Source organism: Trachymyrmex cornetzi, unplaced genomic scaffold (genome assembly GCF_001594075.2).
Source record: "Trachymyrmex cornetzi isolate Tcor2-1 unplaced genomic scaffold, Tcor1.1 scaffold24, whole genome shotgun sequence".
Lineage (NCBI taxonomy): Eukaryota > Metazoa > Arthropoda > Insecta > Hymenoptera > Formicidae > Trachymyrmex > Trachymyrmex cornetzi.
The window spans coordinates 823770-849934 of record NW_017297060.1 but is presented as its reverse complement, the minus strand read 5'-3'; the positions used below and the strand labels follow the sequence as shown (position 1 = coordinate 849934).

Here is a 26165-nt window from a genome sequence, read left to right as displayed (position 1 = left end):
AGAGAAAGCAGAAACTAGCCCTCTAAAGACGTGCCAGTTATTTGCGCGAGTTATTATCGCTCGTTAAGAGTCGGCATTCGAGAAGCGCGTTTAACAATTTGCTCGCCACCCCCTTAGCCGGCGCAGCGCGGCCGCTCGCCCTCCTTTTCAGACTCCATTTGTTTCTTTAATTCACTGCTCCGCTTTTTACCCGCCGATTTGTGAGCTCTGCGCGGTATTATCGGCGGATTCCTCCCAACTGAGCGAGAATTTCATCGCTCTTTCACCGTTTCCACATTCCTTATATCCGTTTTACGCGGATCTAATAGAGACGCGAAACAAATGATGACTTACTTATAAACTCAGCCTTCATTAATTCGTGAACAATAGGTTGGTTTTCTGTGGCTGAATTAGTGTACACTTTTGGAACTTAAAGTGAAACAGGTATAATAATGTCTGTCGTATGTTTGACAGACTTTATATCGAATTGTTTGTTTTTATTCCGGCACTAAACTGCATTAAAACTCTCTTTCTCACTTTCGCCAAATGTCAAACATTTATCTCACTTTAACTTGCCAAAAGTGTACACTACAGTTCAGCCACAGAAAATAGATTTATATAGGTAGCAAATTTGAGGCGTTTTTTCGTTATCCAACCAGAAGCTACCACAACTAAGGCTATCTTTGTCTTCAGGGATCAGAAGACGAAGATAGTCTTAGCTGTGGTTGCTTTTGGTTGCACAACGAAAAAACGCCACTTATCACTTGCATTACATTAGATTAGTGGATACTAAAAGCTGCTATACGTAAAATTAACAAAATTACATGTAAAAGCATGTAAATATTTTAAACGATTGAACACCCTACGGAGATATCGTTACATTATTGAACAGAGCATACATGTATTATTCCAGTATCAAAATTGATTATATTATGCCACTGCATTTGATACTTTATGTAAAGCAGCTTTTAATGTGCACTGATCCAGTGTATTACAGTGCGAGTGACCGAATTTACTATTATAGTATGCGTACAATACGCACATAATACGAACGCGCACGTGTGTGTATTACGTGTGTACATATATCACATATGTGGAGAATAAATTCTCTTTCGAACAAGGAAAGGCCCATTTATGACGGGCGCGCGTAGATAGACGCGAGAAATGGCTCGCGATTCTCGCGCCAGGCCCATTTTCGAAAGTCAATCGACCGTAAGCCCCCTTTTCGTCGATCGCACACGATCGTAAATCTCCCTCGTAACCCTCCGGGTGTGTGTCGCCCGACGCGCCGAATTAGCGTCGATGAGAAATTTTTGACAACCGACGTTGCTTTCCCTAACGTATGTACCTTCTCCTCGCGATCGAAAGCTACATCCATTGAAATATACTTCATTCTATTTGATAATCTCCAATATTTTCATCGTCAGATACAATCAACGGTTTTTCCTGTTCCGCACTTGTCAGAAAATTCAACAAAAGTTTTACATGTAAAAACAGTTCTGTACGTTATATAAGATAAAAAAATGTCCTTTGTGCAAGAAAAAAAAACACTTTTTACAGTTACTAGTAAGTAATTAGATTTGATATAACATTTAAGTAATAATTAAAAAGTTATAGCTTTAGATGCCGAATGCTTTGAAAAATGTTTTTTCTTTTAAAATCATTAATTATTATAAATACTAAATTAAATTAAAATTAAAAAAAATATATTTTCTTAGATAAATTATACATGTTATGTTTCATTATGTTTTTCATTTATATTACCTTAGTATCTATTTCCCGCGTCTTATTTTCGATTTCTACCTTTTCCTTGAAGACGACAGAGTTTCTATCCGAGAAAAATTAAGGCGTGGCGCTCCACTCTAAATGTCACCTTCGGATACGGCATTCGCGCGCGCGGCGGTCGCGGGAATATAAAATATCTGCGCAAGAGAACACACCATCCTGGCGTTCCTCTCGAGTATCCCGCACCGACGTGTGTGCCTGCCTTGTCACTGACACAATGAGTCGAAGATTATCTACGATGGGATTCGCTGACGTTACGACGCTCGTGGCCAACCCCCTGTACTCGTCCTCCGCCTCCCCATCGCTCTCCCTTCGCCGAGTCTGGAAAGAAAGAAAGAAAGAAAGAGCTCACCCGCGGTCTTCTCCTCTCCTCTTGGGTTTCCGGGGTAAGTCTCCGCGGACGAGAGGAGGGAAAATACATGATCTATGGTGACAGCGGTATTGTTCGCCGAAATGCGAAAAAGTCTCCGGAGGCGGTGGAGCGTTTGAATTTTCCACACCCCTTACGCAAACGTCGTGCTCGTGGAGAGAGGAAGAATCAGGGGAAAAAGAAGAGAGAGCAAAAAGAAAGAAACAATAATTTAGAAGAAAGACAATTTGTTGTTATCGTAACTTGTTGCTAGCTGCAATCTGTTGCATCGTAATTTATTGTTACTCAGTTCTCGAGACTGTTAAGCGAAGAATAACCGAACAATTTTTGTCGTTTGCAGGACACAGCGGGGTAAACCAGCTGGGGGGTGTCTTCGTCGGCGGTCGGCCACTTCCGGACTCAACACGGCAAAAGATCGTCGAGCTTGCACATTCGGGCGCACGGCCATGTGACATCTCCAGGATACTACAGGTCAGCAACGGCTGTGTCTCCAAGATCCTCGGCAGGTTGGTTGCAATATTGCTTGCTCCGTTTGATGCCGCGTTCTTAAATCCGATTAAATCATTGTACATCTTCAAGCGACGTCTACAATGAGATTTTAAGGCGTAAAATTCGGCGTAAAATTTACACTGAGAAAAATATTCTAGTTAAACGAACGAAAAGCCATTGGACCTCTTTGTTGGTTTAACTAGAAGAAATTGACTAATCACAGTTGAATGTGAGAAGAATAATTGATTATGATTAATTTTTTTACTACTTTAAAACTTAAAGTTTAAATTTTATGCTTTAAATTTCATTGTAGACATTACTTTAAGTAAGTTGATCAATTATGTCGTCAATTAAGAAACTTGTTTCAAATCTTGCAGCTTTGCATGAAATATAAGCCTGCACGTCGGTTTGTTTTGCGTTATAAATCGAGTAGATGTAGCTTTTATAAATTTCAATTAAAAGAACATTACACAAAATTACAACCGAGTCCGAGTCGAGAGCTAAGAGAAAGGTATAAGTGAGTCTGGTCAAACATTTGACTAAACATCTGTTGCATGAGGGGCAATCAAGGTATATTGTTCAATACCGACTCTGCATCTATTATTCGAGTATATTTAGGCTATCATAACATGCTTAAAGAGATAGACGTATAATATGTTTCATTTTCAATAGCGACCTGAGCGTTTCCACGTATTCCTACCGCATTGTACCGCAAATTATTATTGTTGTAGGTACTATGAGACCGGATCTATAAGGCCCAGGGCCATAGGCGGCAGCAAACCGCGCGTGGCAACGGCAGAAGTCGTCAGTAAGATCTCGCTCTACAAAAGTGAGTGCCCGTCCATCTTCGCGTGGGAGATTCGAGATCGCTTGTTGCAGGAGGGAGTGTGCACGAACGACAACATCCCGAGCGTAAGTACGACCTACATTCCATCCAATTATTTCTCTTACCGTTATTTGAATAAGGAACCAGAAATTGTAGTGCGGTAGACGACCATTCTATTATTATTGTAGCCAATAGACAGAATTATAATAATATAACTGAAAGTATTTGTCTGCATGGGTCCCAAATACATAAGTTGGCTCATAATTATTACGCGAGAATAATAAAACAAGAAAAAAAAAATTTTTTTTTTTCATAAACAACATATGAAAATTAAATTTAATTAAAAAATGAAAAATTAGTTTCTTTCTTTAAAACTATTTGACTGTCAAAATTTCTTTTTACTAAATCTGCGGAAAGGGTAATAAAGTTGGTGTAAAATGTGTTTTAATTTAATAAAAGCGCGTCACTTTTTATATCAGCCGCGAATATCGGATAGTAAATGAAGATTAAGTAGCAAAGGCTTTCTAAACATCAGATCTTGGTTAATCCATAGTTAAAGTTCGTGGGTGTTATAACCGATTATAATCTAACGAAAATGACAAAAGTTTTCGTGGAGGAATCGGTGTCGCGCGGCAGCGACGGCGGTGGTGGTGGCAGCGACAACAATACAAAGCGCGTCGCAAAACAGCCGTAATGGAGCCTGACTTTCGGCTCGGCGGGTGGAGGTTGTAAACGCGCAGGCGTATTGTCAACGGGGGCTTTGTCTACTCACACAAAACAGGACCGCATTTACATAGATAGCGCGAGTCGGCGGCATGGGGGGATGGAAATCAGTTTTCTGTGGGGTGGCGGCTGGTTGTACCGAGGATGTTTATGCGAGCCGATGGACTCGGGTGGGCGCGCGCGACCAGGACGACGTACAAACTCCTCCCCTTGTCGCGGCTCGGCCGATGTTGTTAACACGAGGCGGTTAATCGCGCAAACGAATGACGGACGATTTGGCGTTAACCGGTTCCGCCCCGATGAGCCGTTGCTCCCCCAACACGAGTCGTTCTTCCGGTCTCGCGATCGCATTCCACGTGGCTCGATAGAACGTGTGTCATTAAAGTTAGAGACCCTCTAATAAGAGTCTGAACGTGAGAAAGTGACTTTTGATTGATCCACTATGTTTTAACAATTCCTGAGAGAGAAGAAGAAAGAGAGAAATAGATAAGAAAAAGATAGAACGGAATGAGAAAGATAAACAAATAGGAATTCTATGTCTCCTTCTCTCTTGCAGATTTTTGTTAAAATTACCATCCTACATACAAAACTGCGGTTCGTGTCTAGACTCTTATTGGAGGATCTCTAATTGAAGTATCGTGCCTCTGATCAACTACAACATGAACAGTAGATGATTGATAACATTCTTCTCTTTTGACAATTTTCAGAACATCGTGATAGTTTAAATTAATTGTTTTTGCTACGCATTACTCGAGTTGTTAATTAGGTGAATAAATTAGGATAAAGACAGACGAAAATGAAGTAAATCCATGGAAAATTGGACGAAGAATAAAGTTTCTTTATCCAATTGCATCTCCAAGTTTCAACTCATTGATTTTTAATCATTTATAGTTCAAAATTTTATTACCTATAACTGAATATCTTTGTTAAGAAAGTAAGTTGAAAAGTAATCGAATTTCTTAGATTTGTATTACCATTACTTTCCAGAGATTTAGATCATATTGTCACATATAATGACTAGCGGAAACACGTACGTTTGATAACAGCTGAAAAAGTATCCAGAGAGACCGAAAAGAATACCAATTCCTGCAGAATCAATTAAGAGATTGCTTGAAGATGGGCGACGCGCGGATCAAAAGGAAATTCCCTGACATCTCTTTCTCTCTCTTTTTTTCTATTTTTCTTCCTTCGACCTGGAAGATCTTCGTGTACACCCCTCGCACGTTCGGCGTTCTCGACGGTGCGGCGCGGCGGGGTTGGTTCTTCCCGTATTCCCGTATACGGCACGGTACCGCCGTTGCCATGGATATTTGCATGCGTCCAATAAACGGTGGCTAAGGGGCTCTCGACTCGCTTAGGGTAAAAAGCGAAAGAGGGTCGCTAAATTCTCTCTCTCCCACGTCACCCTGCGCCATCTCTCCTCGTTTACCGCGGCGTCTCCTTCGTTCTCGTCTCGTCTTCCCTTCCCGAAGCTGGCTGACTCGCTCCCTCGCGCCTTCGTAATAGCTGCGCCGAGGTGTACACGAGTCACCCTCGCAGAAAGACTACGAAAGAAAGTCTCTGGTTGGAGGGTAAAGAGGACAGAAAGGATGACGGTAGAACCGAGAGAGCATTCTTGCGACGCGAGAAAAAAATGTCAAAGGCTCGCTCTTACCCGCGAAAGAAAGCCGTCGAGAGTTCATCCGCAGCTTTTTCTGTGTGTAGCACGTCTTCCCCTTCCCAAAAATTTTAGTATCCACGTCGAGGAAGATAGAGTAAAGCGATTCGTGTGAAACAATTCGCGAAAGTAGTGACATGGCTTTATCATCATGGAAATAAGTCTTTCATGATATAATATTTAACGTGGAGTATAAAACTATTATTGAATATCAATAAATTATGACTGACTTTGCGGCCATGTTAAATAATAGATGTAATGAAGAAAATATTAAAAGACAGAAGAAAAAAATTAGAAGAAATAAGAAATTAATATAATTAATATTTTATTTGTAAACTGCACTTTTTGAAAAAAAAAGAACAACAATTTTCTTCTAAATCTTTCTATTTCATAGATTTATGTCATTTTCTTCAGTCATTAATTATATTTTTATAAATATAATATTTAATATTCTAATTCTATTGACGGAATCACAGTCCTTTCAACTATTAATGTAAAAAGAAAGTGGGATGAAAAATGGCAGGAAAAAACGATCAATTTAATATTAAATAACAAGTATGTTTTACGGCAAGTCGTCAAAGGAGCCGCGTGACTTTTAAGCGGTAACGAGACGCCAGCACAAACAGCGACGTCACAGAATTTCGCGTTTTAACAAATTACAGGAGGCTGCGGACTCCGGTGCGCGCCTTCGGGGCGTTGGAGGATCAAAGCCGGCGCGTAATCCCGGCCGCGTTTGAGCATCCTGCGAGCGCTTCTGAACTTGTTGTGGGCAAGATTAACGTTTCTTTAATGGCCCGTGTAATATTCCATTACGTACAGTTCGCTCGAGAATTATTGCGCTCACGTTAAGGCGAAACGAGGCGTCGAACGAGCGAAACGACGAACGGTCAAAAGGAATTCCGGTCTCGAAATTCAAAGTCTCCCGATATTTCGTCGTTTTTCATCGTTTGAAAGTGGATTATAGTGGATGCATTTTATTGCAATGGAATCAGCACGTGTAAGAATGAATACAATTCAAGAATTGTATTATCTGAAAAATAAAAAATATGATTACAAAATCAACTCTTTGCGTTCACAGATGTACATAGAATCTATTTTTTTTTTATATTCTGAGAAATAGATGTATATATTAATACATTTGTCTTTGCAGCATTCGAACATATACATAATAACACAAATATACTTTCACGTGACTTACGCTACTTAACTACATACTGTTTTTGTGAAATTCATTTTTTGAAATTAGAAGAATTTTGAAATGAATCATCATGATAGTTCTAAATTTTCATCGCGCTACATAATATTGTCATAACATTGCGGGAGTGCATAGAATTTTCGTAACTGTCGTCGCATTCCAAAACTTTTGACCAGAATCCATTTCTTGAACGGAAGCACTCGAGGATCCCTTGACTCTTCTTCGATGGGGAGCGAAATAACTCGCGAACGGGATTGATTCGAAAACGTTTCTACTCATTTTCTCTGGTCTGTCTGTACATGTCTGTTCGTGTGCGTGTGGTAGACGATGGAAGACCTCAGTTCGACGGAGAGGGGAGGGGAAAAAGGAGAGAGAGACAGAGAGAGAGAGAGAGAGAGAGAGAGAGAGAGAGAAGACAGGAACGAAGGAACGTATTCTAGGCGAACCGTGGTGATTGGGGGAAATTTCATTATTCTCAGACATTACCCCCGTTATTGTAATGCCATCAAATTGGATACGCTTCGTACACTCTGTGGAACGGGCGAATATCTCGGTCTCCTTTCTCTCGCGTGTCTCTTCCTTCTTCCGCTTCCTTCACGAAGACGCTGAAACGAGCCTCGTCTTGTTGCAGACTTCTCCACTTTGCCCTAATAACTTTATTCGGTATATACATATATTTTGCCCGATCTATAATTAGATAAAATAGGAAGACATACACTTCATATATATTTCAAATTTCCTGCTTGTACTCGGTTCTCTGTCAATCGTTATAACACGCCGTTATGGAGACATGAATTGTTGATCTACGTGCGAAAAAAAAATTTGTTACATGAATCTATTTAACTTAATAAGACTTTTCCTAAAATTGTATTTCTTTGCTTTTATTGAAGATATGTGGTCGCAATTAATCTGTCATCCATAACATAAAAATTTTTTATTATAATAATACATGGTCTCAAGTTTCTCGTTATATAAGTTACTCTTTCTATGCTCATAATGTTTACAATTTTTATACTATACACCTATAATAATTATAGAAATTTGAAGTTTTACTTTTTAGTTATTATTTAAATCCATATTTGATAAATTCTTAGATTTTTACTTGACGATACTTTCGTTTCCAAATCTCTTTAACAATCCGCAGGAAGTGTCGTTCGGATTTTCCATCCCGGCCGCGAGCGTTGCAATGGCCAGATTAAATAGATTACGCGAAAGCAACAGTTTTGCATGTGCGAAATTGTGTAGGCGACCGATCGCATTCGTCCTCTTTCGCGAGAAAGTCGAACGCGCGCAGAATTGCCGAATCGAGCCAATGGCTCGACAAACCAGTAAAGCCCGCAGGACGCGGAGACGGATTCGAAATGTCCTGCGGAGCCCCCGCTATCCGTTTCGTCGTGGAATACCGTTTCGGTCCCTGCCGGATTTGAATCTGGCACCCGGCGTGGCGGACGCGTTATTGGTTTACTCGCGCCACTGGCTCCGGGATGCCAACAGTGATTCTCATTCAAGAATAGGAATTACATGTCGCGATTTGAGAGACGTAAGTCGTAACTTTCAATTGTCGCTGATTTTGTAAGAATATAACAAATCGATCATTTCGACTCGTTTATTACTTTTTGAAAATTGTTTGCATTTTTTCTAAATTTTTCTATATTTGTAAACCAATAATAATTAACGATTGCGAAATTATTAATATTTTGGAAAAAACACTGGGCGGGGAAGATTATTAGATTGTAGTGAATTCGCAAGATAGATCTGGAGAAATCGAAAGAGCCTTTTTTCCTTCTAAATTGTAATACAGGAGTGTCACTGCGAGACGAGATTACATTCGTTGAACCGGCCAGCGCGGCCATGCGCGTCCATACCGAGGGCTGACGTTGACATCTCACCCCCATCGAGTATCTCCATATTATACTACGTGCATCTTTCTTACGACGTAAGAAATCGGTGTTTTGCTTACTTATAACCTTATTCATACAGTTCTGCAGAAGCGATAAAAATAGTAAATATTTGCAAGCTTTATAGTTATCGAAATAATTGGGAACGACTTTTGAAAATGTAGACATTAAATGCGAAAATGAATTTATTCGGCGATAATACTTCAGTCAACACCGGAATCAGTTTAACCGATAAAGCGTATTTATGATTTAAAAAAAAAATTTAAAAAGAAATTAATTAATTTATAATTTATAAAATCACGTTTGTTTCGGATATAATTTGTTCGAAGATAACATTTTGTAATTTTTCTTTCTGCGAACAATTTTAACTTTTGAGTTCACGACGATTTTGTGATGTCGTCGATTCAATTTATCTGGCATCCATTTTTGGGGAAAGTGCGTCTCGATGACAACATTCGTCATCCGCGGAGAACTCGCTGTCAAACGAGAGGAGCGCCGCTGCCGCCGACGAGATTACATTTGTCGAGGTGGCCAGCACCGTCGTTCCGGCTGGTTCCAGGCAGTCCGATTCGGCAGGGGGGAGGGTGGTTGGATGTCAATGCCGCACCGCTGCCCAACCCTTTTGGTACGCGAAATCGCGCGATATACAGGCCACCAGCCGGCCAGCCCTCGTATCCCATTCCCCCGACCCAAGGGTGGAAAATCACGGGTACCACGAGAGAATCGGGATGGCACGGCGGAGGAGGAGGCGAATGAGAGAGACGGTGAGCGTGGGATGGCACGGTTTCCCGAGTGGTGGCCGAGCGTGTCCCTGTAATTAATAGTCGCCGACCGCCGGTGAACGGACCGAGAATCGAGTTTACACGCTGTATCCGCGTGTTGGAGCGAATCGGACGATTGTTTAAGCGAATGACCATCTCTGTGACAAGTCTCCCTCTTGGTTACGCACACGCTATCATCTACGTATTCGAAGAGCGCAGAACGCTCTTGATTGGGTGTATTCTACTGTACGTGGCTCTCTGTCAGACCGCGAACGAAACAACGCTTAAGGGATGAATTAGTCAGCGTTATCACACATATGAGCGGAAAAAAATATTCAATGAAATAAAAACATAAATTCCTTGATCTAATATATTCCTGGAAAGAACGATTTTGTTGACGTATCTAAAAGTTTAGCTAGATATGAATCTACTTAAAAATAACCTTGTTGAATTTATCGTAATAATTATGTAGGACAATTCAAGCTGGTTGCTAGAATAATAAAATTTTTTCGTAGCATTGCTATGTTTGAATTTTCTACATAATTATTTTGATGGTCCAACAAAATTATTTTGAGATCTGTATGTAACTAAATTTGTAGATGTTTCAGCAAGATCGTTCTTTTCATGTGTATTTATATATAAAAAAAATTGAATTATGATAAATTTTCGCGCGTGTATTTATCTTATTTCGTTACGAAGAGCCGACCGCGAGCTCATGAGCGTAGGAAATTAATTCTGTGGCTATACCGACCTCTCTGCCAACGCCGACGGGTCGGGTGATTAAAAGGAAAGTCGGTTCGCGCGAGAAAAAAAAGACTTTAGCAGCGGGAAGGATTCGTTCTCGGAGGAGAAACGCGGAAAGGTAGCGGGCATCGAGAAAGAACGGAGAACAGAGGGTAAAAGGGAAAAGAAGGAGCGCCTGAGGGACGAAGAGTCGAAGGGAGGCGGGAGAGTGGAAGTTAGTGGCGGCTCGGTGAGAAATACATAATGCAGTAGCCGGACGTCTCCGACACCCCCTAACTCACCCTTCTGCGGAACGGAGAAGAGAGAGCCGTCGCTGTCGCGAGAAGGAGAGAGAGTTGTAGAGGCCGGAGAGAGAGAGAGAGAGAGAGAGAGAGAGAGAGAGAGAGAGAGAGAGAGAGAGAAAGAGAGTAGGGGTTGGCCACGGCGACGTTGGTGGCGGTGTAGATAGTGGTGTAGGTGGAGGAAGGAGTACGGGAGGCCAAGGGGGTTGATGGCGCGCGCGAGAGTACGAAGGGGTGCATTGATTTACGCGGCCGGGGCAAGGCGAGGGTGTCTCCAAGGCGGACGTGCAGGGGCCAACAATTCACTCGCCTCGGGTTCCAGGAACCATCCATTACTTTGGTTCTTCCACCACCGTCCCCGAAGCTGTCTCCCCCCGGCATTGTTGCGGTTACTTACCGCGTCCATCGAGAACGTAGCCATTGTCACGGTAAAGTCGCGTGGCTCTCCGCCCTTTGCTAAACGCCGTTCGTGTCCCAATATGACGTCATAGTGGATGTCGGTTCAGTCACAAGTTAGATCTTGCGATGATATTTTTGAGATAAGAGTGCGTTCGTATTTCTTCCGTTAAATCGAAACGGAATAGTGGTTGGTATGTGTGAAAGTTTAATTTCTCTTTAATAAAGCGTCTAGATATAGTTCATATAACTGTTTTCAGAATTCAATAAATCTTTAGATAAGGTTGTAGGAAATTGCAGAAGTGTTAACAGCCTTGAATAAGGATTAAATATCCGGATTAACTTCAAGAATACCAATCGGTTCTAGCTTGTAAGTGATTTAAGACTCTCGGATCTTATTATACATTTATCTTGACTTTGCTTCACTTTCATTTTGTCCACATACAGTTAAAAAAAAACAAGAATCTTATTAGTTATGATATTCTGTTGTCCTGCAATACAGTAAGTGGCAGATGGAAAGGCCGTTTCTCACTTTCGAGGATAGAAATATGTACGGACGAAGGAAGGGTACAGAGAAGGGATTTCCTGGTGCGCGAGGAATAACTCTGTCGAAGCAGTTAACGTCATTTTAGCCGCTGACTGCAAACCGCTCTCGCAACTCTATACCACGCTCCAGACATTACTGTCCGAGTCCATCCACCGTGTACCAGCTGTCCCGTCCGATCAAAGTGATCAGCGATCTTACCATACTGGGCGTTTGTCATCACCCCGCTCGTGAACGACGTTTGTATACGTGGACTACATGGATACGGCCCGAAGAGTATCGACTTTCAGTCTTCCCAACCTCGATTGTCTTTCGCGTCGTTCTCTCGACAGTGACTATCGGACGTTGAGATCTCTTCTCCAAATGGCCGAGTTTCCTTTTTTCAGGACCGGTGCGCAGTCTCGTCACCCGTTATTCGACTCAAGCCTCGTCTTTTCTCTGTCTCTGTTTCTCCGACACGCAATCACGATATCCTCGCGAGCGCCAGATTCCTCTATATTTCTTTTGTACCGTGCTTCTCTTTACGCGCCATGCTCCTCGAATATGACCGTATCCGCCATCATCGATCATCGTCCCTTGCATTCACCGTCAAGATCGTGCGGACAGTTCGGAATCGGTTATTCGGTTCTTCATTCGATTGATGGTGTGATATACGTCGGTTGTCGGTTCCTTAAATGTTCGCGAAATGTAGAATAAATTATATAATATCATTACTTCAATAAATATCGGTATCATGGATCATAATTCGAAGGATCTAATTAAGCTTTAAAATACTATAGACAGTTACTAAATTAAATCGTTCATTTATCTTGACTAATTTTTACGTAAAACCGGTAAAACGCTCGTCAATGCCGCCTGTTCAAACGCGTGGCAGGTTCGTTAAACGTTGATGCACGTGGCAACCTCTCTGCAAAAACCGAGGCATCCTCCCTTCCCGTCCTGTTTCTGTAACCATCGTTCGCCGATCATAGATGATATAAAGAGTCTGAGGATATCGAAGGGGTTCGCTACTACTGGTGCTTCGTTCGTCGTACTTGGTCGTCCGAGAGGAGGCAATAACGCGCGACGCGTGGCGTCCACGCCACCCCCGTGCTATCCGAGGGAACCCCCGATGCGTTGCTAAATACAGAGTGCCCCTCTTCGAGAGCGCTACCGGCGGCGGTGAGTCGTCGCCATCCCTTCACCGCCTTCGAGGTAGCCCTTATATCGTCGAGAGAAAGAGAGGAACCCTCGGCCGTTCCAGATTAAAAGCTGTGATTATACGTGGCATCAGACACCCCCTCTTTTGCCTCCCATCCGACTCTCTTATCCTTTGCCTCTTTCTCCCCTTCGTTACTCCTGTCCTTTTTCCGCCATCGTCGTATTTTGGTACGCCAACCGTCGCTCTCTTTCTCTTTCTCATCCTCTCTGGCCCATTTCTCTCTCTCCGCAGCTCTTTCTGTTTAAATTGCGAATACCGCGCGTTCCTCTCAGCTTCTGTTTAAATGTAATTTGTATCTTGCTCGCGCGACCATTCAACTTCTTTCGCCTAGTCCTAACCTCTGTTCCTTTCGCTTTCGATACGCACGTGACCGACTATAAATATTATGTAATTAATTACGAATTGATTATAATTTTTTTATCATATAGCGATTCCTTCCATATAATTATAGGTATATCAAGTAATACACGTGTAATTGTTATTTTGTTATTATTAAACGGATATGTATCTTTTTTTATCATGTTGCGATTAGAATTTTTAATAATCGTAATTTTTTGTTACATGTATTTTTCTATTTAATTTTTCATTCATAGTTCTATTCCTTGTGCTAACCTTTCGTTATTCTTCTCTTCCTCTTTGAACCGATAATATTCCGCCACACTGCTGGAATACGATCCACGACGTGAGACTAGGGACCGCACCAAGTTTCTTGGCGGTCTATGCGATAAATCAAACCGACTATGATAACTTCTGGAATAATGGCTCGCGAGATAACGATACACCGGGCGGAATCGTCCCGTCGTCTGGAATTGGCTTGGATACTTTCGCGCCTCGTTCGCACGTTTTATGCTATTCCAGTATATCTCAAACTTTTGATTTAAAGAGTAATAATAATTACATTTTCCACCGTTAATTACAAATTCTAGTTTAAATTACTATTTGTAATTACCGCGTTCTTCGTGAAGTGGTGGATCTTGATTATTTAATAATAGTTTCAACATTTTAGACTTTGAATGAACTATTTTCCTTTACTTTTGCAATGACTTTTATCCAGGGTTGGGTAAGTTAACTTTTTTTTAACTCATTTCAAATTATATTAAGTTAAGTTAAAGTTAACAACCTTGAAAATTTAACTTAGTTAAGATACAAGTTAATTTATAATGAAATTAATTGAATTAAAAGTTAAGTTAATAAAAAAAAGTAGTAATTGAAAAGTTAAAAGTTAAATTTGTTTTTTTTATTTTTTTAATTCCTGATTCCAGGGTTTCAGTCTTACAAATAACGGAAATGACAAATATATACTTCATTTAGAAAATACTCTATATTTTATTTACATGTTTTGTTTACACATATACTGTTTAGTATATAAGGTTCGACTATGAATACTGGCCTGTGATATGACTAAAGCTTTAGACACAATACGAGGGAGTAGCGATAGTAATAAGGAATAATAGATTTCAACCTATTAAAAACTAGATACATTGAAATACACGATTCCTGACAGATTGAAATCTGAGGGTTGATTGTATAATTTGAAATAATTTGAAAATTACAAAAGTGAGCAAATTCACTAGAATATTTATAATTTCATTAGTCAACACCTAGTAAATTTGCTCACTTTTGCCATTTTCATCTCATTTTAATTATCGCTATTGCTGCATATTATGTCTGAGACTTAACTTCAAAGAATTAAATAAAAAATTAATAGTTACGGATAAAATGTAACTAAGTAAAGTTAAAAAGTTAAGAGTCTAAAATATAACTGAGTTAAGTTAAAATTAATTAACTTTTTAACTTTTTAACTTAACTTTTTAACTTAGCACTACCCAACCCTGCTTTTATCTACATAGTAATTTTAAGCTTGTGTGTTTGAGGAAAGTATAGTCTATTAAAATATTTTACATGCAATATTTTCATATTTATGTTATATAATATATGAAAATATATAAAATATAATAGATACATAGTTTATGTAAAACTCTTATATCAAACTATTATAAACAACTTTCAAATTTTTATACATAATCATTTGTAAATAATAAGATGGAATAAAAAGATAGATGATAAGATAGACTGTAGTATTTGTAATCGAGAGGACACACACTGATCTATTATTCGCCCCAACGAACAGAGGTATGACATGAATATTTCGAGTTATCAGATCGAATTAACTGAGACCCGCTAGTCTGTCACAGACGTACATAATAGAGACGTCAGCTAGGATCACCTCTCTCTCTCTCTCTTTCTATCACGAACAGTTTTTTTCGTCGTCTCCGATCCTAATCCCGGCAAATTTCCCACGCCAACTGGGGTGATGAACAAGAACCTCGCGCTACATTGCAAAGGGTGCAGAATTTATATTAGAAATCCCCGGTATCGGCGCGTGGCGCGCCTGTTACCGCACTTTTTCAGATCTCCGAATTGGTCACGATTGTAATTGCGAATAATCGCCGAGAAATCGCGCGCCTTTCTTTCCTGCTACAACCAGCGTCATGCTCTGATTGTCGCAACATGGATTCCAAAAAAGAAGAGGGGCATTTCGAAGCTTACATCTATTTTTAAATCGTTCCCATGTCTTATTCTGACTTATTACAGTTTATTATATGTATAAAGCTTTACTGTAAAGTCTTTGATTTATGTTGTATAACAAATTTTGAGGATTTTACAGTATAAAAATGTATTATATAAAAATTCTCAACATTTGTAAATAAAAAAATTATAATTAAATTTGTATAAATTGTAATAAGTATTAAATTTTTTAATATAAAAATCTTTCACAAAGTTATAATAATTATATCGGTAACAAAATTTCTTAAAAATACTTCATATTTTTTTAGTCAGGTAGATATCTGTAAAAAAATATAATAAGCTGTAATGTGACCACAGGAATTTTAATTGTTTAAAATTGTGGTCATAAAAGAAAAGGTTTATAATACTATCATCATTTTGATACAGGAAACCCGTGATTTCGAGGCTCACATTAACTAATCACGCCCCTCGATTGACGTGCAATCAAGAGGGGTGACTTAATGACAGGTTATGGCATTTTGCTCACTTTCGGCTCGCGCATACGTTATACACGCACATAGAATATCGTCAGCACGTGCCGACGTGTCGCACTCCCGCAGACCCCGTTTCAAATATCAAACACGCGCGCAGGAAGCGCAGAGATATAATGTGAGAGTAATGTGTAAGCCCCGATTAACGCGCCGTGTCAATGGAGACCATAGATTTTCACAATGCTCATCTTCGTCCACATTCACATTCAAAGCCGATTATCACGGATTTAATTCATCGTGATACTTTTCGCCTTAAAATCTCGTCGTGTCAGCCATTCGAGCAGGAAATATAGTTTATGTAACATTAGCGCGACTTTTTTAATGTATTTAAAATTAACCATTCATGCATTTACAAAATCGTAAAACTTTATCATGTTTCACACCTTTTCGCAGAAAGAAAAATTTTTCATTTCTGAATATAACGATATGAAAAGTGATTTTAGGAAAATGATGTATTTTTATCATTCTCATTTAACTTTTAACACAAACAAAGTTTCCATTGAATTATTATAGTATATTATTTCTCGCATTTATTATTTCTTCTTATTTAAAAAAAAAAAAAAAAGGATTGCATTCTTTCTGCACATTTTTATTTATCACACTTGCATTTATGCCTCTTTCAAAGAATATATTCTTTGACTTTTGAATAAGTTTTATGAAGTGCTGCTGATTACGCGTGTCGAATCGCCCGGCCATTATTTCCAGGATGTTTTCGCGATAATAAAGCCGTGTTGTACGGCAGGCTCGTTTGGACCCCCAGGATAACGGAAGTAGTCTGAATGGAAGGAGGAAAAGAGAAAGTCGTGGCACCCTTCGTGTTCTTCCGCTCTCTTCACGGTTAACACCCTCGACTCATACATACATATGAACGAGTCCGGGCAGGAAATACGCGACTACCGCGAATAAGCACTCGTAAAAATTGCAGCCTCGTTTGCAGCTCTCCGTTTGCACGAAGTCCCTATGCGTTAAGAGATAACACATGCATTATATACGTTCCGCATCTTGACGTCACCGTGATATCACGACATGGCGATTAAAAGTGCTGCTTGTCTGCGTTCGACGAGAGAAATCAAATTTTTTATTTATCGCAACTGAGATATGAGAATAGTATATGCTCCGAACAAATAAATTTTAATGAAAAACATACGCTTGGATGCGCATCAAAAGGAGCGAATTCGGAAATTTTTTCAGACAAAAAAGAAAATAAAATCGGAGATTAAATGTAAAGAGAAGAAGATGAAAATTTATTTTGCCAAAAAGATTATATTATTTATAAAATTTTATGTTTTTAAATACTTATAAAAGAATATATATCATGCTTATATATAAATATAGATTCCTCGTAAATTCTAAATTAATTCGTTTTATCTTCGGAAAGAGTCTCGAATATCATAAAAGGGATATTTATTGCTATGATGACTATGATTTATTTTGCAATTTTTATGCCGCAGTTTCCTGAGAATAATTCGCTGACTTTTGCGAAAGAGATTTCTCTCGTGAAGATGTCACGTGAGAGCAATATTATGACGTCTCTATCCAGCACCCTTTTTAAGAGATCGGCCACCCTCGAGCTCTTCACGCTTCATGCTAATTTCATCGATCTGATGTCGGCTTCTTCCTCTTGCGCCACGATTTCAGCCCTCGCCGCGTGTCCGCCTTTATGCGGGCCGCGCGCGGATGAAGGATAATATCTACGTTCCTTTTATGCTATTCGCGTATCATATCGCACGACTCTGTATCCGTGCAAAAATGTGTCGGGAATCCCATTGTCGACGATGAGCCAATAAAACGCCACGAGTCCTCGCCCTACGTGCCTTTCATTATCCATCTGATCCTTTTCGAATGAAATGCCAGCGTTTAAAGCAACACTGAATTAATTTTGGCTAATAAATACCTTCTAGAGGAGTGCGCGTTTGTTTTAATTTTTTATGTTTTGATGAACCATAGTCCGTTTGAATTTAAATCAAGAGTCCACCTTTTGTTAGCGCATCTCCGAAGCCCGTTTCATAAAAATTGGCTCTAAAGCAAACAACGTGTCATTAAAATTTAATGCAGAAGTGGAGTAGCTTATGCGTCTAGAAGAACCTTCCACTTTCGAGATTGGTCGAAGGAGGAAGTGTCGCGATATGGAAGTGCCTTGTGGTTTTGCAAAGCGCCTGCTTGGCTCGCCACAAAAGCGGGCTTATTGTGGTGTCGATTTCCACGGCACAACGATCTCTACGAATAATAACTAGGGTGACACACGTCGTAAATATATCGCAACGATTGAGAAGCAGCCAGCACGATATTTGCGGTTTGACGTCAATCAAAAAACGGTCAAACAGCCCGGACACTCGATGTCACGCGAGGCGCCGATTGTCCCTTGACAGGCAGCCGTCGCTCGTTGGGTTTCTGGCTTTGTCGCCAAGTGCTTCTTTGTGCGCGACAACGACTTTTTTCATTGTGGATCGGTTTTGACATCGGCCAACTTCACAGGCGCAGCTTGGAATCATCGACGAATCAGCTTGCCTAATCTGGAAGATTGCATGGATATTTCCGTGCTCCGATAAGCACATGATAGAAGTAGAATTTAAAATCAAGTTTCTGCATATCATAAAAATAAAAAATAATAACATAAAATCAAGAAAAAATATTACATTTGCCATTTTATATAAAAGCTATTCGTTACATCTTATTAAAATTTAATTATTTATTGTGAAAGAACTTTAATCAGACTTTTTGCCAATTTGAATACTTTTTATAATTTTGATTTTAGAAGAGTATATTGTGCAAAAGTTCGTACTTTTTTATTGCATTTGTAAATCAGTCTTTAATACTTTTTTTAAGAAGGTCGGACGTTTATAATTAAATGAAGCGCAATGAAGTGTTTTTGATCCTCGTCATCTACCGGTCATCCATTCTATCCCCTTCTATATCACGAAGGTTGTTAATTTGCTGACGGAAGGCATTTGAATCTTTGGAGGTACACGTGAAGGCAGGATGTTTCGGACATCGGTGGATGTTGGCGACAAGACGAGGGGTGAGTGCCGGTGACGTCTCTTTCGCGTCAGCGGCGGAGAGACACGACGAGATCGTGCGGTTGTGGTGGTGATGGTGGCCGTCGTGGGCGCCGAGGGGGATGACGCTCCGCTCCGGTGGTGGGTCCGAGATGTCAGCTCGTTTCAACGCCGTGGTACCCTGACATCGGGTCTAACAAACCCCGGGGAACGAATATCTCCTATGACCGATCCGGCATTCTGTCGCTCTGGTACCGCCGTCATTCGGTTTATTTCTCTCGTGTCTCGTCCTGCCTTTTGATCCGGTGCGTGCAATATAATCAAGATGCGACGAATAATCATGAAAAATTATCTACCGAAACCGTTCACCTCCATTCCAGATTTATCGATTGATAGGTTGCATTAGGATACTTTAAGATCCTTCGTAAAAGAAGGTCAGAATTTTATCGATTACATTGAAATATTAAAAATAGTGTGTTAAGTTCATAGGAGTGATTAATTTGCTTTACTTTAAGCATTAAATATGAAATTAAAAAGAATTTAATTTCAAGATTTACAAAAAGAATCAAGCATAGGCAGCGTTCAACAGAATGTTTATTTTTTATAAATTTTTTGTTGTAAATTTTCTTTATTAAGAGATAAGATTATTCCTTTAGATTTAAAAGTATAATCCAATCAACGTGAAAAAAAATTTCCAACAATTACAAAATAAATATTCTCCTGAGAGGCCATTATTTTTACAATTAAAGAACGTTCTATAATAATTTGTCATATTTACACAGAAAGAATGGTTTTGCTGAAGTGTCTAAAAATTTAGATAGATGCAGATCTGAAAATAGTGCGTTATGTTATAAATATTGGTACAAAAAATTATATTGTCGCATTCATTTCTCAATCAAGCGAGTCTCGAACGTACTTTCGCGCGCGCGTGAACACATTAATTCTCGATACTCTTAACGACGGATCGAAATTGAAAAATTCGTCCTTTTATTATGCTCTTAATACGGCGTCGCTTGCCGCGACGTGCGTGGCATAATACAAGAATGTAAAGGAATAAATTGCAAAACTATCGGCAGCAGGAGGCCCTGCCGCTTTAGTTTTGTGAGAATTCTTTTACGGCTTCGTTGGGATTTATACGAGCTGTAAGTGACAGAAGCGACGAACGCAGCCCGCGGAAGAAGACAAATAAAAGATACGAAAATAAAAAGAGCGACCCTGTCTTTAGGAGATCGTAAATTCTTCGCGCCGTAGATATTTCATCGTGCTCGCATTCGCATATACACGCGCAAAATAAATGGTTTGATATGATGTCGCAAACAAAAAGCTCGACTTTTAATTTTGTTTTCATTTTTTGCGCAAGAGAGTACAGTTAAATAAAAAACTTATTTCTGAATAAAAATTAAATAACACGACTATGTGATAGAAAATATCTCTGAAAAATAATATTCGTTAATTTTCAACCTCTTGATGCATGTGGGAAAGGTAGAAAAAAAATAAGTGAGAATTGAAGAAAAATTAAAAATGTAATCCGAAATTAAAAAGTTAATAAAAAAGAAAAGTACGCAATTAAATATATTTAAAAGGAATTAGAAAGGAATTAGGAAATTAATAATATATATGAAGTGTCCTTATATGTTAACATAATAATTAAGAAATGAACAATATATACGTATACATGTACATAGGATACATCGCGACTTGAAACTTGTTCTCGCGTAGATTTCCCGTTGAAATCTTCATATCGCGATAGTATCGAACGTAATATACATTGTGACGTTGTATGTAGTACTGCGGCGCTCACTTTAGAGTTAAGAGCGATCACGAATTTCGGTACGCGGATGCGTGCGTAGAGAGCGTTCACCCGCGCTGCAAACGCGCGAGTGCTTACGTACTTACGTCGGCAGAAGCCAAGTCCCCTTGGAGTGGCGCAGAGACGGATATAATTGAAGGCGGAGGTAATTAACTCCCTCGTGCAATGCGCCGCGCCGGCAACCGCTCACCGCATCGTTTTAATTACCACTCTCGTCGCATTTCATCGGGCAGAAGCGTCTTCCTGCTTCTCTCTCTCTCTCTCTTTCCCGGAGGATCTTCATCACTCTCCGCACACTTCGTATTTATAATAAATCCGATACCATCGAGAAGAGGAGAGAGCGAGAGAGAGACAGAGAGAGAGAGAGAGAGAAATAAAGTTTATTACTGTTCTCTAGGACAAACCCTCTAAGGACATACAGATAAATGAACAAGACATTCAGTAGCGTAAATAACAAAAAAATAAAAACAGTTAACGAACGCATACACAGTATAAAGAAATGCCTATAACTAAAAAATACGTAGATATATAAAATAAATGAAATAACATAAAGAATATAACGACTAATATGATAGAAATTTTCATCACACGTTTCTTTACTAGGTATATAAAATGTAATGAGAAAAGTAAGAATAAGAAATGTATATTTTAAATTAAATTACAGTAAAAGTCGCTAAAAAGAAACTTTCATTTCTCTGTATTCTTCGATGCAATAAAAAGTATTGCTCGTACGTAACTTTGCCGTGAAATATATCAAACTATTCAAGATATATCGTAAATCAAAGGGTCCAAAGTTAAGCAGAATTCATCTGACTATGCCAATACACAATTAGTTGTTTTATATATTGATGAACGTGTTTCCGGATTGCAGGTGTCCTCGATCAACAGGGTACTGAGGAATCTGGCCGCGCAGAAGGAGCAGAGGCAGCAACAACAGCAGCAACAAGGGGTGGGCGCCGTGGGGGTTGGCGTCGGTGCCGGCAGTCCGGCGGAGAGCGTTTACGATAAACTCAGGCTACTAAACGGTTGACCCAATCCCTGGTAAAACTTATTGGCTTATTATGCAAACAAATTATGTGCTCGTTAGAATGATATTCTTATGCAAAACACGTGTTCTTTAATCGAAGACAAGGATCAACTTTATTTCGATTCTTTTTTTAACTTGTTTCCAATTTTTCATCTGTAAGATTTAAGTTTAGGAAAAATAGTTGATTGCATAACGAATTATAGGGATGGAGTTCCGGGATAACTTCCGTAATCAAATGGAAAAAATTAAATCTCCCGAATTCTCGGAAAGATTTTTTAAATAAATTTCTATTATAGATTATACATGAGTTTTTTTCTTTTTTTTTTTAATACTTTTCTTGATAGAATCTTATTTATAGCATGCGTAACATGTGTACTCTCTTGCTGAGAGCAGTCGTTATCTTAGGTATCCGTCGAGCGCGGGAAGTCCGTTTTCGTCGATACAATCTAGTTTGAGTCCGAGCCATTGTTCGTCTCTGCCACCGGATCCAGCGGATATATTGCACGCGAAGAAAGGTAAGTCTATATTTGAATAATTATTATGACACCTTTCTAGTGCACAGTGCACTAGATCTAGTTTACTCGATTTTTCCATAACACGGCTACTACGAAGAAATGAGATTCTTCGTCGAAATGTTCAATTGTATTATACAGTTTGCTAATGGCATCTTGTATTTTTCGTCAATACTACATTTAGACAAGCAAAAGGCTATGCTCGCGTATACGACGAAAGTCTTCGACAATTGTTGGCGCACAATATATTCCGGTATGCTTTCTGTGTTGAAGCGCTAGCGTGAAACACAAATACGTGCGTGCGGGATGAGTGGCCACAGGCGGTAAGCGCGGGAGAGGTTTGTTTTAATTAATTAATCTGTCGGGCCAAACGATACTAATATCAATGTAATTCCGTTGGTGGGTCCCGCGGTTTGCCGCACGCGTGTGTGCAACGCTTTTCCGGTAATAATTTTCCGGTAACGTTTAAGCGCGGCCTTCGAAGCGTGGAGGAACAGAGAAACGCGAAGCAAATCGGAGCGAACGAGAAAGAAAGAGACGGTTCGGGGTTGGCGGGGGATGCAGGGGATTGCGCAGAAACGTGGTTGCAGTCGACCGACCAACCCACGCGAAACTACTCCGCCACCGACGGCATATTCCTCCCCCTCGCCCCTGTTCCTCTCCTCCCCCCCCCCTCTCTTTCCCTACCCCCGCGCGCGTTCTCTTTGGCGGCACATCAAACGCGTGCGATTTCTTTCCCCCGCATTTTCCCGCCATCATCACCGCTACAGCTCCGTGACGCAGGGTGCGTCAGGAGCAGCGAAGAACAGTTCCCTTGATTTTTTTTTATTTATCACGACGCTTGCCCCGTCGATCTTGCCGATCATGAGGAAAGACTTGTGATTCTGCCTGCTTGCATATATGACTTGACGAAATGCAAATTATCTTACAATTATTCTATCAAACAACATTGGGAAGAAATTTCCGGATCGTCTAAGTATTTTTTATAAAATATAAATATATAATTATAACGTATATTATTTTACTAGTAAGTATATTATTTTACTAGTAAAGTTTGTTGAAATAAGTTTAAATTATTTTGGTAATGATAATAAAAAATATGTACTTGAAATATTAAATATAAATTTACATTTTAATTTGCACGTTAATTGGCTTTATAACAAAAATAATTTTATATAAAATGATTCCAAAATTTGCAGAAGGTCGTACATCTCAATAAGTCACATTATATCTAAACCAACCCAGATCATACGAACCAACGATAAATTTTATCGTTAATTACTTATACGCTATATATAATCTATATAACTGATTATTACAACTGATATGTTGTATAATTCAAAAACTAACATAACACAGAAACAACTTTTCAACAACTGTTTAAGATCCATCAACGATTATATACTGATAATATTAATCCCGTAGAAAAATAACGAGTTATCGCGAGCGCAAGATCTTTACAGTAGAGAACATTATTTCGTATTACTTCGCGGTACAGGATATTATTTCGTATTCCGATCTTATAGAGGAGGGTAGGAGGGTACGCAATCAAATATGGTAACTGTTGCGAGCGTTCAACCGCATGCGGGCCCCGGGGGCCGGATTATCGATGCGTTGCTGCGGGGGTAGCACCGTTTATAGGATAACCCGTGTCAGGAGGGTTGTTTCACCCCCTCCGTCCTTTTCCCCCTTCGTCCTCTTGCCGTTATCTCTTTTCGTCCTCTCACCGACGTCTCTTCCTCTCTGTCTCTTATTCTCTCCTTGGAGGTCTATCTCCCGCGTGTATCCTCCCTAAGTGTATCTCGACTGTTGTCGATGTATCGGTCGAAACGGAAGACCCAACAACGCCCCCGGCCAATCACGCGGCAGCTACCCCCCGTTCCTCGGAAAAGCAAAGCGAAAGCAGATTACGGCGCAATCATCGCGCGAGCTGCAGGCGCCGCTTGTTCCCCCTTGTCCCGGCGAGGGGTGAAATTTTTCGATCTGGCCTGTTTCATACTGTACATCTTAAATTCTAGAAATCTACATTAGAGACTTAGAAGCGCTAGTATAATACATTTTTATTTCAAGACTATCTTAAATAATATCTTAAGATGTCTACAATATGATTCTGTGATTAACTTATGACATCTGAATTGTATTAAGAACTTGAATATAAGAACGGACTATGAATACCGCTTTCAAAATTTTTACTTTTCTTTGAAAATTTTACGCGATTATTATTTCTTCCTTAAACTACCCAGATAGACAGATGTACATAAATTTTACTACAACTTTACATTGTATTCGATCATCAAATGCAAAAAAAAATTTAATTATAATTTAATTTGTTTTTTTATTTTCAGAATATATTTATTGAGTTTATTAATTATTTGTTGTTCAGGATCATGTCCTGAATAACATTTGTTAAGGTCATTGGAGATTGTTTCTCTTATTTTCAGTTTTACATAAAAATGAATTTTCAATGCAAAAATGAAAATAAGAGAAACAATCTCCAGTGACCTTGATCTTAACAAATGTTATTCAGGACATGATCTTAAACAACATTCAAGAGGTTTTAGCCATCGGTCGGACATCTTGGGTAATACTAATGCCGACGGTACTGTAACTTTCAAGCCTTATAACTCGCAAAGTACTTAATGAAAATGAACTTAATTATAGTGTTTTGGAAAGTTCTCAAGATAAGCTACAAAAATATGCAATGAAAAATTGAGTTTTATTTAAAAAATTCAAAGTGACCTTGCTCTGACCTTGACAACGCTACTCAAGGTCAAACCAATAACACCATCTTATGTCCCCCTCGAAGTCACAAAACTTTTGTCTGAAACTCTTTTCGATTTAACGCAGTGTTTCTGAGATATTTGAGTGGATTTTTAAAAATGGGACACACCCTGTATGTTCATTGTGGAATACGTTTACGTAGATTATCTGTACATCGATTTTTATACAGTGACTGCAATATATGATGAATCAAAATAATAAATAGATTTTAAATGCGTATTAATAAATGCGATGAGGAAAATGCATAGAAAGGATGGTATTTATGAGAGACGATTTTTTTATGTCGATAACGTCGAGAATGAAAATCATTGGTACGACCTTCGTTTTTAACGACAGAAATCATTTTAATAAATTAGCTACAACGCAATATTAAAGTTAACCCTTCGTTGTCGCATCGTTCTAAGCACTCTCCTACGTACATACGCTCTTCAAAGAGAGTTATTTAAGTCTTCAGCGGTTCTCCCGATAATGTCGATACTTTTATAACGTCGAAGAGAAAAGAACGCACTTTCTTCGCACTTTCTATAAAGAGTTCATGTTAAAAGATCTAACCCAACAAGGACGAAGACATACTTTTTAATTTTTTACGCTTTCGTCGAAGAGCGTCGTTGCTACTTTCATTTCCTTCTTGACGAGATATGGAAAATAGATCAACAGAACAAATTTCCCTTGAAACAATTATAATAGCTCGAGAAAAAAGCTGTAGTTGCCTTGAAAGTGAGGTAATTCTGTCGCTCCTGCAAACTCCTTTTAACATCATTTAATTGCGCAGTAATTATACGGAATAATAAACTAACAAAAATACAATATATCGTTACGACATATTTTGTTTTACTTTTGCGATTTATTTGTTCAAAAATTTTGAAAAAAGTTTTTAAAAATATTTTTATTAAAAAATTATTTCTAAGAATCAAATTTAATTAGAATAGTTGGCTAAGAGTAATCAGAAATTTCATAATTTTCACTTAAATTTCTAAACAAATGATTTTTTTTGCAAGGAGCATTTACAATCTACATATATGGATTTTTTATTTCCATAATGGATCATCTTATCTTTCCCATTTCCATTGAATATTATTTCCAATAACGTTCAATAATTGAACGTGCGAGATCGATACGGTGTTAATGCCT

The 26165-nt window shown here is 39.1% G+C and overlaps 1 protein-coding gene across 1 annotated transcript in view; it reads left to right on the top strand.

Annotated features, from left to right (window-relative positions):
* LOC108761146 (paired box protein Pax-6) overlaps positions 1 to 26165 on the top strand; it is a 120102-nt gene that overhangs the window by 53527 nt on the left and 40410 nt on the right. Inside the window, 4 exon segments of the mRNA XM_018507526.1 lie at positions 2475 to 2640; positions 3355 to 3535; positions 21586 to 21755; positions 22147 to 22256. Of these exon segments, the coding sequence (XP_018363028.1) occupies positions 2475 to 2640; positions 3355 to 3535; positions 21586 to 21755; positions 22147 to 22256 (627 nt within the window).